The 14,377-nt window shown below is 48.0% G+C and overlaps 1 protein-coding gene across 1 annotated transcript; it reads left to right on the plus strand.

Annotated features, from left to right (window-relative positions):
* The first annotated feature begins 2,161 nt into the window (after positions 1–2,161).
* Positions 2,162–8,765, plus strand: LOC101918753 (histone H3.3A). The gene is made up of 4 exons (XM_055815954.1): positions 2,162–2,288; positions 3,723–3,877; positions 5,320–5,473; positions 8,129–8,765. Exons 2-4 carry the CDS (start codon positions 3,750–3,752, stop codon positions 8,255–8,257), a joined length of 411 nt encoding a protein of 136 aa, XP_055671929.1. The 5' UTR covers positions 2,162–2,288; positions 3,723–3,749; the 3' UTR covers positions 8,258–8,765.
* Positions 8,766–14,377: the final 5,612 nt, after the last annotated feature.

The following is a 14,377-nucleotide window of genomic DNA, read 5'->3' on the forward strand; positions in this document are numbered from 1 at the left end:
TTAAGCGTTTAGATGGGTCCGAACTACCAGCGGTAGGGCAGGCAGCGGCGGGGGGCCTGGAGGGGACAGACGGGCAGCAGGGTCCCCCCTGGCCCAGCGGAAAAGGCTCGGGCTGGCAGCGGGCCGGGCAGCCGCGCCGGGCTCCCCGCGGGGGAAGGGACAGCGAGCGGGGCCGGGACAGCCCCTCTCGCCCCGCCCCTCGCCCCGCCCCCTCCGCGACGTCATGGAATTCCAGGGCGCTCCCGCCAATGGCGGCGCCGGGCGCCGGGCCAGCGGCAGGGGGCGCCGCGCCAGTGGGGCGCGATCGGGTGCCGCCCGCGCGTGTCGGCGAGCGCCCCGCCGCCTCCGGGTCGCGGCGGTGACCCCAGCGCTCCGTCCCGCCTTGCCTGGGTCCCGCCGGGAGCGGCGCCTGGCTGCGGGAGGGGGGCGTGGGGGGTAAGCGCGGAGCGGGGAGAGCACGGCTGCTTCCGCTTGGCGTCCCGGCGCGTTCGGAGTTAAAGCTAACAGGGATAATTATGAATTATTAATCTCTGGGCAGCTGCCTGCAGCTGGGAAATAGCTTTTAACTTTTCCAGCTGCTCATTATGGGATGCGTGTGTTATGTTGGGAATTGATGCCGATTTCGGTGCCCAGCGTTTGGAGTTCACAGAGTATTTGCAAATCCTCTGTTGTATAATACTGTGCAGCTTTGAGTTCCCTTTCTGGCTGTCCAGTAAGGTGCTGTTCTCTCATAAAACGCTACCAATAGATAGATGGCTCCACTAATTCTTCTGTAAGTATAACAAAAATCCTCTGCAGTTTCTTTTTCCTGACAGTCACCTCTCATAAACTCACTGTAGTGCCAGAGGTATATGTCTACAGTAGTCTGTGTGGTGCAGCCCGTTGTATTTGTTTGAGGACCAAAGCTGCCTATATCTAATTTAGCAGGGTGTTCTGCTCGTGACAACACTCCTTCCCTCATCAGGTTTGATTAGCCCCAAGTGAATTGCTCTGCTCACACAGCTAAACTACTGCTGCTGGAGGTAGCTTGGATGTCTCCGCACAGAACTGCATTACATCATCATCCATAATAAAGGTTTTGCAAATCAAGTACAGCTCCTTCTTATACCTAAATGGCAGACAAGATGGTGGCACCAGTTTGTGTGAGTACAGAATTAGGCTCTGTAGTGGAAATATGGTTAAGAAAATTGCAAGTGACTCTTCAGTGAGAGTAGAGGTTACTTCCCCATAGGGCTTTTTGTTTCTGGTGTTAAAAAATGAAGTAAGAGTGAATCCTCCCATTAAACAACATGGCAGCTGATACAACTGGACGGGATCCATTGGCGATGACAGTGCTAAACTTGTTATAGTCGCTTTTCTAATAGCTGCACTGCAAACTTGAAATAGTTTGACAGCACTGATAGAGCGAACGAGACTCCTCTTCGCCCCCAAGCATCGGGTTTTCCTTGTGAACCATTGTGCCTGCAGTTGTTTCCAAGTCAGAAGTACCCCGGTGGTCCCCTCTTGATGCTCAGCTCTCATTTCGCAGAGTGAGGAATATGGCACTTCCACGGCAGACCCCTGCCGGGCTGGCTCCGACGGGCCTGCTGCCAGTGAGAATTTTGGCGTTGCTTCTACGTAAACAAAACCCAAACCCCAACCCCCCAAGCCCCCCCGAACCAGTAAGAGGGACTCAGGGGGTCGCCGCCGAGGCCCCTTGTGCTTTGGTGGGGGTGAGAGGTAGGCCCAGCTTGCTCTGCAGCGCTAGCCCACCCGCCAACCGGGTGCCGGCAGGCCCCTGCCCCTCTCCCCTGGGGTGGGTTCGCCGTGCCCCCGCCGCGCCTGCCGCCCACCCTGTGGGTACGGGGGAGCGGGGGTGCCGGCCGCGGGGGGCTGCGGGGCCGGGGGGTTGCGATGCCGCCCAACCCGCTCCGCGCCCGCTGGCCCCGCCGTGGCCTCGCGCGCCCCCGCCGGGAGGGGGAGGGGGGGGGAATCCCCCTCGCGCGCGCGGCGTGCCTTTTGTGTTTGTACACACGGCGCAGAGGGAGGGGGCGGGGCGGCGGGCGGGGCCGCGCCTTCCCTCCATTGTGCTCCATTGGTGGGGGGGCGGGCCCGGGGCGGGCGGGGGCGGGGCCGAGCGGCGGGCCGGCCCTCCCCGGGCAGCCATCTTTCAATTGTGCTCCGAGCCGCCGCCGCCAGCAGCAGCAGCAGCAGCAGCGGCAGCAGCGCCGGCTCCTCCTCGCGCCCGCCCGCCCGCCCTCCTCCCGCCCTCCCTCCCGCACGGCAGCCGCGCTCGCCCAGCGGACGGGGTAAGTCTGGCGCCGCGCCCGCCGCCCCCCGCGTCCCGCCGCCCCCCGGCCGTACCCCGCCGCCCTCCCCCGACCCTCCCCACAAACTTTTGGGGGGCTCGGGAGGCGGCGGTGCTTCGCGTCCCCCTTCGCCGCGCCGCCTTCCCGGCGCAGCCGGAGCGGCTCCCTCCGCCGGCACCCCCGGCTCCGCTTCGCGCGGTCGTTGCCCCCCTCTGCTCCCCTCGCCCCCGCTCCAGACCCCCCCCAGCTGCCTCCCCAGCCCCTTAGCTGCCTCCTCAGCCCGACATCCCCCGGATCGGGGCTGGGAAGCGGCCGCAAAGAGGAGCCGCTCGCCAGCCCAGGGTAACTCTCCTGCCTTCCTTCCCCTGCTCCCCACAGTTGTTGCTCAGCTTCACCATCTTGTCTCTTTTCTCTGGTCACCGACCATATTTTTTTTTCCTATTGCATAAAAAACAATAAAAAGGGAAAGAAATTCGCCGAAGGAACGACCCAAACCCAACGCAATTTTTTGGTTTTCGAGTGCAAACTTTTCCGCTGCCTCCCCCTTCGTTTGCACCCACATGGTTTGGAGTTCCTTGCGATTTTTTCGGCGTTATTTTTCGCAATTTATTTTTTCCTCCTTTGCAAAAGGACTAGAGCTGCATTTCGTGATTGTTTCCATTTTGTTCTGGGTCTGGGAGATGAGTTTGCCTGTGAGAGGCGCTTGGGAGCGAGGCGGCTTTGGGGGAAGCAGTTCCACAGAAAGAGAAAGACGGCACCCAAAAAAACACCCCCCTCTAAAAAAAAAAAAAGTTTGTTGCTTTCTCGCACTTTATCCGGGCTCTCCTTTTTGCACGATAAAGGCCGCTTTGCCTGCGGCTGCCGGCGGGTCGGGGAGCGCCGGCGGGCGGCGGCGAGGGCTGGGCAGGCGGGCGGCGGGGGCTGCCTTCCCGCTTCCCCCGCTCCGCAGGTCCCGAGGGGGTCCCCGCCGGGCGGCAGCGGCGCGGGGGGTGCCAGCCCCCCGATGTTTGCCGGCCGGGGTTTGCAAACACTTGGCAGGTGACTGGCGGCCGGGGGGGGGCAGCCAGCTCTCGGCGCTTGCCGGCGGGAGGTTGCTCTCTCGCAGCCGCCGCGCTATTGAATTCGTGGGCAAAAAAACCCATCACCCCCCACTCCCCAAACCCTGTATTTTTTAATATTCCGCGACCGGCTGAAGGTTTAATTCCTATTTATTTATTTATTTGCGCGTTTCCCCTTTCGTTGGTGGTTGGGAGGCGTTCGGCGGCCGCGGGGTGGGGGGGGGACGGACGGACACACGACACAGCTGGCCCCACGGGTCGGGGCGGCTCGCGCGGGGCAGGGGCCGCCCGCTGGGGGCAGGTGCCGGCGGGGGGCGTGCGCTGAGCGGGGCGGCCGCCCCCCCCCCCCCCCCCCGTCTCTTCCGCCCTCCGGCAGGTGTAAGGCAGCGACGTCGGCAGGAGCATGGCCCGTACCAAGCAAACCGCCCGCAAGTCCACCGGCGGCAAGGCGCCCCGCAAGCAGCTCGCCACCAAAGCCGCCCGCAAGAGCGCGCCCTCTACTGGCGGGGTGAAGAAGCCGCACCGTTACCGGTACGCAGCGCCGCGCAGAGGCGGCACCGGGCCGATACCGGCCGCATCACACCCCCCCCCCGCCACCCCCCCCAACCTCCCTCCCCCGCGGGGCCGGGGCGGGGCGCCGAAGGGGTTTCTCCCCGCCGCCGGCGCGCTGCGCTCCTCCACTCCCCGGGGCCGCCCGCCGGCACCGCTCCGCCGCGGTGGGGCCCCCGCCTGCCGCGAAAACACAACACCCAGCACCGGCATCGACCCTGTGGCTACCATTAGCCCCGTTCTGGGCATTTTGGTACCGGTGCTTAAAAAAATCAACACTCCCACTACGGTGAACGCGGCTCTACGATTTTTATATTTTTTTAGTATTATTGTTTTGACTTCTGGTTATTGAAATGCTGCAGCAGGGCTGTGCCGCCGCGAAGTTTATTCTTAGCGGCATTATTTACTTACAGGGTTCGATCGGTCCCCGGCGCTGACGGCAGCGTAGGGGAGGTGACCGGCCGCGAGAGGGCGCGACGTGCCCAGGGATGCGCGGGGCCGGCCCGTTGCGCTGCGCTGCGCTCCGCCGTGGGGCAGGCAGCATCCCGGCTGGCCGGGGCAACCGGGCTTTTGGGCAGCCCTCTGATAAGGAGGCTTTCCAGTCCTTGCTGGGTGCAGAATAGCCGCAGTTGTGCTTCAGCTTGAAGGATGTTCCTGGGCTAGGCGTACCCATTCCCTGCGGGGGGGAAAGGGGGATGGGAAGGAGAAGCGGGTTTGGAATAGGCAACTTAATCTAAAAGTCTCTTGCTGTAGGTATGAGGTGGAATTAATCGACTGGGAGAAAGGTAATAAAGCTGGAGTTGGAAAATACAAAGTTTCCACGGAAATAAATGTGTTAATTTCATGGATGGACTTAGTGTCTGCAAAAGTATGTTGTTAATCTGAATTTGATTCTGACCCCAAAACCAACACAAGGAAATACGCTAGGCACTTTGTCCTGGTAACGTAGCACAAAATATAAATTTTGCTGGTTCTGTGAATGTTGACGGTAGGGAAGAAGCAGCAGATTCCCCTTAAAATCATGCTTGCTGTCAGGCTGATTGCTCTGAGGATCCTGTGGTACAGCTGGACCAGCTCACTTGTGGCAGGGTTGCGGTTCCTCACATCTGCACCGAGATGTGTCGGTGTCTGCTGGCTAATGTGTGCTGTCCACATCTGCTCTGGGTGAAGGCAGGGCCTCGTGTGTCTGCCCGAGGGATCCCTGCTGAGGCCAGTGGGAGGTTGTACGGAGCAATGGTGGGAAAACAAGTGACCCTAAGCCAGGGAAACTGGTTTGGTATTGTAAATGCTGGGATTTTTCTGGTGGAAACAGAATGTATGTGGTGCTTGGCTTAGCTGAGCTGGTGAACCAGTATTTTTAAGGTGATGTAGAATTTATTTGCCATACTAATTATTTTTTTAATATTATCATTTCATTTCGAAAGGCCGGGTACCGTGGCTCTCCGTGAAATCAGGCGCTACCAAAAGTCTACCGAACTTTTGATCCGCAAACTTCCTTTCCAGCGTCTGGTGCGTGAAATTGCTCAGGACTTCAAAACAGATCTGCGCTTCCAGAGCGCTGCCATCGGTGCTTTGCAGGTGAGGTTCCTGCGGCGGGGCCCTGGGGGAAGGTGCCCGGGTCGGTTGGTGGGGGTCGCAGCCAGGTGCCCCCAAAACCTGGAGATGGAAGGTAGGGGAGGGCCCCGCCTCCCCCCCCCCCCCCATTGGCCAGGCTGTTTCTAGGGTTAGCCCTAGCTGTGCCTGATTGGTGGGCTGCCGCGGTGGGCGTGGTCCCTCGGGGGGTGGGGCTGATGGGGGGGATGTGCCCCTCAGCCTTCCCTTGCTCAGTGTGATGCCTTATAGATACCATAGGCTAAAATAACGTAGTGACAGGTCAGCAGCTCTTTACAAAGGTAACAAATGCGGTTTGGGGTGGGGGCCTTTTTTTGGTTTGGTTTTTGTTGGTCTTTTTACTTGATAGTCCCCTCCTCTCAAGTAGTTGCACTTGACAGTGCGGCTTATTAAGACACTTAAGATAAATGTGTTTCCTCTACCTTTGAGCTTTGTTAGAGGCTTTGCTTTTGAAAGCTATGCAGTCTGCGAGGAGAGCGTTACATCAAGCTTGTTCTCACGTGTCCAGATGGAGGTCTTGATATCCTCAAATGCTCTTTAAAGAAAAACCGCTTGATCTAAGCACCGTTAGGGAAATAAGTACTTTTGTATGATGTGGTTTATATTAAATGTTTTTTAAAAAAAGTATTAGTTAAATAACTTACATTTAGAGTATATTGAGCGTGAAATACTGCTCTTTCTGGCCCAAATTCCTGCATCTAAGTTAGGTTAGGTTCCCTCCAAGACTGTGTTCTTATCACAGGAAATCATAATTTCCCTCTCATGATAGAAAGACACTCCCAATTTAAGATGGGTCTTTACTATTCTTTTAGCTGTTCGTCGATTGTTCCAGAACCTATCTGTAATTGTGGAATATCTGATATGCAGGCAAAAATATTTTTTTTCTAGTTAATGACTTCCAATTGATAAAGGGCCAAGATGTATGCTGTGAGATCCTATAAACTTGAGCCACATGCTTGGCTTCAAAAGGTGTCTGTGTGCATTTGCAGAGTTGTTGGTTTTCCTTGTAGTTGTTGTTCTGTCTTCACTGCTGTGAGTGAATGTGGTGCTTCTTAAATCCTGAAGGTTTACCTGTGTGTCTTTTTAGGAGGAACTGCTCGTTAAAATTTAGTCAGTAGTTAATACTTTTTCAGAAGGCTGGTTTGAATGTTCTTAGTTTTGCATTAAGGAGTAGTTGGTATAGAACTTGTTCACATACTATTCCTAGTGCTTCCTGCTTGCATATTTGCAAAAAAACCCCACCAACCTCCACAAAAAAAACAAACCCAACTTTTAACGCGTTTGGTACCATGTTCATGCCAGCATGGCTTATTCTGGTGAAGTGTCTTTTTAAGTTTTCATGTAGTGATTTAGCAGACTGTTTTGGGGTACCCATGTTCTATTGTATATGAAATGACTCACTACAGTACTCATCTGCTGTAGTAAATGTTTTTCTTTTAGATTAGGTAATTAGTCATAGATTGGATGATCTATGACTTTGAACCTAGTTAAGTTGATTTTTGTGGTTTTTGGTAATTAAATGGTTCACACAAGCTGTTCTCTTGCATGTATTCCAGAAAGGGGGACCTCAACCTTCTTTCTAGAAGTGAGCCCCCTCATTCCTAGCTTCTCACCCCAGCTATGTGCTGTTCCCTGGTCCATGTACTGGTCAGGTACTGATGTGCCAAGATACTTCCTAGGAGATTGTTAGGTGTTAGAATTCTGTGTCAGCCCAAAAATGTGTAAACATTGCTGTGTGCTGTGCTGGGCTCAATAGCGGCTAACTTAATGTGAGCCAGAAGAATAATTAGGTCCGACTGAGCATCTGTCTGACCCGGAATCCTGTCGGCAGTTGTTCAGTGACAGGGAGAACACTGGTCAGGATTGTGGTGTTCCCAGGATAGGGTTGGCCTTTGCGCTCCCAACTGCTGACCCAACGATTCTGGCAGATGTGAGATACCTGTGATGGTGGGGGCCTGTGCTGTGTGCCCCAAATAGACAGGAGCTGCTTGGGCAGGAAGGAAGTATAGGAATAGGACAAGTGTGTAACAGTAATTCTCTGACTGCTGTCCCCGTTTTGGTGGTTCAGGGAGTTCTTGAGCTAAAGTTGTTCTCTTATTTCTAATAATTCTCAGTATGTTTCTTCAACTAATTTTTGACTTTTGAATTAAGCCACCTCTTTGGTATCCTATGGCAAGGAGCTGTGTGCCCAAATTGTGAAGGAATACCTGCTCCTCTTTCCCCTGGCACCTGCCAGTTTCACCTGATGCTCAATAGCTCTTACTGTGGAAGAGGCAGCAGACAAGTCACTCAAATAGTGTAACCCAGCCTTTAAAAAGGGAAGTTCCTAAACAAACTAACCTTTTGATAAGATAACCCCTTATCTTGTGAGTTCCTGTCAGGATATTGGTTCAGTTGTGTTCTGGAGGATGTCTTCACCAAATGCCAGTAGTACGCAACTTTGACATAGAGTATTATTCGATGGTTTATTAAGAAAATATTGAGAATATAAAAATGTTCATGTTTGTGAGTAACTAAGAAGCCTAAACTTAATGTCATGTAACATTTTACTTTAAATTATTAATATTTTTTTGCTAGTGCTCCAGAAGTGAAAGTGTTCTTAACTCTTTTCTTCTACACTAGGAGGCAAGTGAAGCCTACTTGGTTGGCCTGTTTGAAGATACCAACCTGTGTGCTATCCATGCCAAACGTGTCACAATCATGCCAAAAGATATCCAGCTAGCGCGCCGCATACGTGGAGAGCGTGCTTAAACTTCACTATGATGGGTTTGTCATTCTCGAAGCAAAATCTTCTTCCTGTTATTGGTAGTAATGAACGTTAGATATTTTTTCCATGGGGTTAAAAGGTACCTAAGTATATGGTTGCAAATGGAAAAATAGGGGATGGAATTGGGTATTGGCAAGTTTTTTTCCATTTTCATTTGTGTGTGGATTTTTAATATAAACGAGGGGACATAAAATATCAATGTGGTCAAAAAATGTTGCGGTGAACAAGTTTCAAGAATTCAACTTTATAAAAAAAAATATAAATAAACCTGTCAAATTTTTCTGGACAATGCCAGCATTTGGATTTTTTTAAACAAGTAAATTTCTTATCAATGGCAACTAAATGGTGTTTGTAGCATTTTTATCATATAGTAGATTCCATCCATTCACTATACTTTTCTAACTGAGTTGTCCTACATGCAAGTACATGTTTTTAATGTTGTCTGTCTTCTGTGCTGTTCCTGTAAGTTTGCTATTAAAATACATTAAATGATGACTGCTTTTAGTCTTGATTTTTAAATACTAATGTGAGTAGTATTTGATTAAAAAATAATCAGCCTTCCCTTCCCTTTTTCTCTTCAATATGTGGCCTAAATACTTAAGGCAAACTAGGAAACACTGGGGGTTACTACCTTGGCTGAAGTAGTGTATGTGTGAGTGGCTCTTTGAGAGTGTAAAATTTGTCTGCTCCATATGAAAACAAGTTTGGTGAGTATATTGCTGGATAGAGTCTGGAGGTGGACTGAGCTCTCTACGGTGCTAAGAAAAAACATTTTTGTTGCTGTTTAGATTCCTTAATGCTGAATTTGGAAGCATTTCTGGTTTTCATGGTTTGATAGTATGGTGTAGTGATGGAGTGTAGTGGTTTGGGGGGTGGGGGGTTTTTTTGGTTGGGTTTTTTTTTTTAACCCTTCTGCACTCTTATCTGGTTTCTCAGTTTATAGGTGTTCCCTTCTTGGTTGACTACCTTTCTGTTGCAGTCACACCCTCTGGCGTGTCTGAGAGCTTAGTTCGATCGGTTTCAGTTTATATACTCCAATGAAAAAGACATTTTTGTACCATTTCTGTTAATTATGACACTTCATAGAAGCAGTACTTGGACAGGAGCACACATTTGAAACTTAGTGGGGTTTTTTGATATATCCCTTCCCCTTCCCACCCAATTGCTGATGAAAGTTCCCGTGAAGAAATTTATTGCTGAAACTGTGTTCTATAAAAACTTGGGTTTCATTTTTCACCTGAAACTTGGTTAAGGATTCTGGTGAACCAGTCTGGAAAAGAATTATGTGGTGTACTTTTTGATAGCTCTTGCAGATAATGGAATGAGTTACGTAGAAGAAATGCGTAGGCAGTGAACAGGTTTCACCTCTGTGAAGACCCCTACAGAGCTTATTTGCTGCTAACTTCTTTCAAGAGGTTCTGAGTGAGCTCTAAACACACGAGTCAATTTGTCTGAAGATTTCCAGAGAGGATTAATAGAGATGTATTATCTGCTTTGGTATCTTGAACAGAGAGCCAGAAATTACAGAATAAATCGCATTATTCATTACTTCACAGCTCTAGTAATGAATGCTGTCTGCCAGGGTTGTGCAGAGTAAAGTCTGTTTGAATGGGGTAGCTTGTCACAGAGAAAACTAATGCTAGACAAAACGTGATCCAGTCCTTTTGATGCCAAGCAGTTAATAGTGATCAACTAAAAATTAAGGAAAACTTGTCTTGGAGCATCCAGAACAACAGCAATCCAGATAAAGGTGAGCAGCTAAGACTTGGCTGATTCAAGATGTCACTTTTGTCTGCTTGATAACATCCCTGTTGAACTTGCTATAAATGCATTTCAATATAATTAACTGCTTGTTTTGTCCTGTACTTCAGAATTCTGTTTCATGCATCAGTCAACGATGCTGCAACCACCTACACAAAAAGGTAATTTCTTACAACATTCTTAACAACAATTCTTACAATAATGTTAAAACAAAAAGGTTTCTCTGGTGGTTTGGGGTTTGGTTTGGTTGGGTTTTTTTGATTTGTGGGTTTGGTTGGTTTTTTTTATAACCTGGAATTGAAGTGTTGATAAGGAACTTATTTTTTTCTTCCCTAAGTAAATTAGATAAACCAAATCTAGATATTTTGGGACTCAAATGAAATACTGTCTTTCTTGGAAAAGAGAGGATTGGCGTGAGGAATATCCCGGTTTAACTGACAGTGCAGTTAAACTGTTCAAGGCAGAAGAACTCACAATGGAAGATGAAGGGATCAGAAATCTATGCAGTTGACAACATTCAAGTGTGCAGTGCTACATCAGCAGCTTAAGGATAAACTTTGCCTCTTTGAGAGTGTTGTGGTCCTAGAGATGCCATGTGAATCCTGTTAGTGATTAGCTTCCTGTGTTGATACCAAATGTTGTCTGGGTTTTATTCCTCAGGAATCTTAGGGCACCACTTCTCTACTTTTTGAAGTATGATGGATTTTCATTTGTTTTGCTGTTTCCACTGTTTTGCTGAACAAATTACTTAATCTCTACCTTTCTCACCCCCTGGCCTGAGCACACTATCTTTTTGTCTTTACTGTGCAGCAGCATGAAAATAAGAACAATTAAATGATCAGCTTTCATTACGAACCGCTTTTTTAGAATTGTCAGAATAGTCAGGTGTCAGACCAGTTTTGCATGGATCTTCTAGTTGATGCTATTTAATATTAATGGAGGAAGAGGGGTATACAAAGTGACATTGCTTTTTTTTTATGCTAAGAGTTTAGTTATTTGGGGTTTTTTACATATACATATATATATTTCCCACACACCCCCAGCAGATTTTGGAAGCTATCTGTCTTAAGTATTGTTGGCATAACTTACCCAGAGTTGACAGTTCATTTGCACCTGGCAGTCTCTCAAAGACAGGCTCTGCAATACAGAAAGGGGAAAATAAATAAAAAGGCGGAGATTGCTGTTATTACAAAAGCTGTAGAGGAGGAGGAACAAGACCAGTTCCTGTCTAATCAGCTTTTTTCCTTGTGCAATAGCATTCCTACAAAAATGTTTTTTGGGGAAGTAGTGGAGGGGTAGGAGGACTACATAGTACTGGAGATCCACAGTTAGAGCACGCATGGATCGTTAGAGAAGGTAGGATAATCTAGAGTTAAGTTTCAAGCTGTTGATGTCCTGATGTTGGTGCTCACTTCCTTCTGTCACTTCAGTATTACAGGTTCCTGCTTCATGGAGTGAAGAAGGGTGGACAAAATAGTTCTGATCTAGTTACATGCAGTGTTGTGTTTAAAAATAACTGAAGAATTGTGTTTTGGTCAGCACAGTCTCTGCATTTCACATGTTGCCGCATGTCTGTCATGCTGTTTGGAGTGAGCAGTTGCTGCTGGTGGCCTTGATAGCTGTATGCAGGTTTGGGTATCGGCTAAAAAGATGATGGGCCTGTGGTCCAAAGTCTGCAGGTGTTTACCGAATAGGTGTTGCCACTTGTCGTCTTACTTTCCTGGGCTGCTACCTCTGGAGCTGAAGGTGGGAAAGTGAGTCACGGGGGGAGTTAGCTGACCTAGAGGATGACAATTCACTACAATGTTTTAATGCTTTTGGGTGTCCTGAATGCCCTTTTGATAAAACAAGGGGTGGTCCTCTTGGAACTGTGTAGGTCTGCTTGCTGGGTGAGATCAGTTTTGAGGAAACTACTGACAAATATTAATGGATTTAAAATAACTTCAAGGTTTGTGGGGTTGGGGGTTGGGTTTGTTTAGGTTTTTTTCCCCAGAGAAGTCTTTTCTTCAGCCTGTTTTGCAAACACTGTTAAGTCTTACAAGATTCTTAGTAGCTACAGTTGCCATATGTCGAAGAAACATTGTAATACTTAAAAATGTAAATTCTTATTAACTTGTGGTGGTTGGGAGTTGTGGGGAAAGGGAATACTATCGGACTTGAATGTGGGGTAATTTAACACTGGAAAAGAAATATGCTTAAGTTGGATGTGCTGCATTCTCTGCAAAAAGAAATTACAGTTTATATGCGAGAGAAATGTAATAGTGATTTTAAGGCATTCTCATTCTGTGGGATAAGTGGCTTAGGTTCCTCTTTCACATCTGAAAAAAAAGAAAGTAGGCTGAACTTCAGTTCCTAAAATAATTTACCTCTTCCCTCCGCCCCCCCTCCGCCCCCCCCCCCCCCCCCAGTAATTTTGCTATTTCCTGTGCAATTCAGTTGCAGCTGATATTTTGATTACTAGAAACAAGTTGTGTTGTGTCCATGTGGACGTACTCCTGGGGTGTGTTTAACTGTGTTGGGTGGAGGGATGGACACGACCTGGCTCCTTACTTGTTATGTGATAAACATACTCCAAAGTTGAACATCTGGTTAAGGCATATTGCATGTATGTCCACATTCAATTTCTGAATTATTTTGTGAAGTCCTTTATAACATGTATGTGACAAGCTGGTTTTTAGGTCTTTGGTTTAGATTTATATGTTAACAGCTGTATGTACTTGCTGTTTTCTCAAGAGTAAACACAAAACATTTTTTCTTAAGTTGGATGCTTTGTATTGGCAACACAGAAAGCAAGCTTGCCTCCCAGAGCCAAAAACTAATGCACTGGGAAATAATTTCAGACACGAGATCAGTCTCTCGTGTGACTGTATCAAATTAGACTGGTAGTTCTTGAGAGCTTGACTAACGTGGAGCTTAAACCCAGCGTTTCAGACTTTGATTAGAAAAGTAACTTGCTGGATATAAAGTAACTAATATTAGTGTGCTTATGTTTAAGTGATGTGTCACTGAGTGGGTTCATCCAGCCCTTTATCCCATCTGGCAGTAGTTAGGTGATGCTCAGTGTTCAGAGACAAGATTCATTAATGCCTGCTTTATGACAGGTTGTAGCACCTACTTGAAATTAGTAATGCCATCTTGTTTGGGAAGGAGACTCAGTGCAACTATTTCTGTTCAAATAACTGCTCACTAACAGTCTCTTTACACTGGTGAATTTTTGGGATGCATTTGGGGTTTCTGTCCCAGCGCATGCATTCTTCCCCCTGACTGTCATGGGGTTTTGTGACCTCTTAGTGATTTGAATCCACTTTTTGATGTGCTGAAACCAGTGTGTGTCTCACATACTTCCTGTGCCACCAGTGTTCGTCAACTAGACAAATAATTTGACTCTGCATATGTGCTTGACCTGAAGTGGTAGAGCAGGCAGGAGAGTAGGACCATCCATTTCCCTAGCAGGGTGCAGTTTCACAGCATGCTTCATCCAAACTTGTACATGTGCTACCATTCTAATACCAGCTTTTCCTGCTACACTTGCCTGTCTTGAGACTCTGTGATGGGTTACTTCAGTTTATCTTCCAGAGCTTAGTTTTAAATTCAAGGTTTGTTTAATGAAGTACAGGCAGTGTTCAGATTGAGGATGTTGATAGCATTGTTTACTGCAGTTTTGTTTCTTACTGTAGCAAACAAACAAAGGTAACTTTTGGCCTTCATGATGAGTGAGGAGTTAAAAACTTTTTATATAACTTGGCTTCAAAAGCTTGAATTCAGAGGAGGAATTCTAGTGTCAGGGAATTTTTTTTTTTTTTTTTTCTGGTCCAGATCACCCTGTTGATGCTGGGGAGTTGCTGGGTCAGCTTTGACTTGTATATTATTCCCATCACCACGTATAATGAGTCGTCCTCAGTGATGAGACCTTTTTGGACTGAGTGGATGTTGCAGACTTGCTTATGGCAGGTTTCCCTGCAAACAGACAAAGTATTTCACTGAACAAAAAGCCACTGTTTATGTTTTTGTTTTTCTTTTTTTTTAATCTGAGGAGGCTTTGTTATCTTCTGACCTGGATAATACAATGTTAAAAAAACTAGCTCAGTGTTTGAAAAGCACTACATCTATCAATAGTAGAATTACAAAGGGACCGTTATGACTGCATAGGGTTGATCTGCTTAATGTAAGCTAATGAATTTCATCAGATGGTACTAATCCAGTTTGTATCATCTTTTTGAATTTAAAACATATGATGCTTATCAGTGCATGTAGCAGAGACTGAAGACTTGCTATAAAAGACAGTGTATGCAGCAAAAACATCTCTAGGGAATGTGAAGGGACTGTCTGGTTTCTGTTTGGGA

This window comes from Falco peregrinus, chromosome 11 (genome assembly GCF_023634155.1).
Source record: "Falco peregrinus isolate bFalPer1 chromosome 11, bFalPer1.pri, whole genome shotgun sequence".
In the NCBI taxonomy this organism is placed as follows: Eukaryota; Metazoa; Chordata; class Aves; order Falconiformes; family Falconidae; genus Falco; species Falco peregrinus.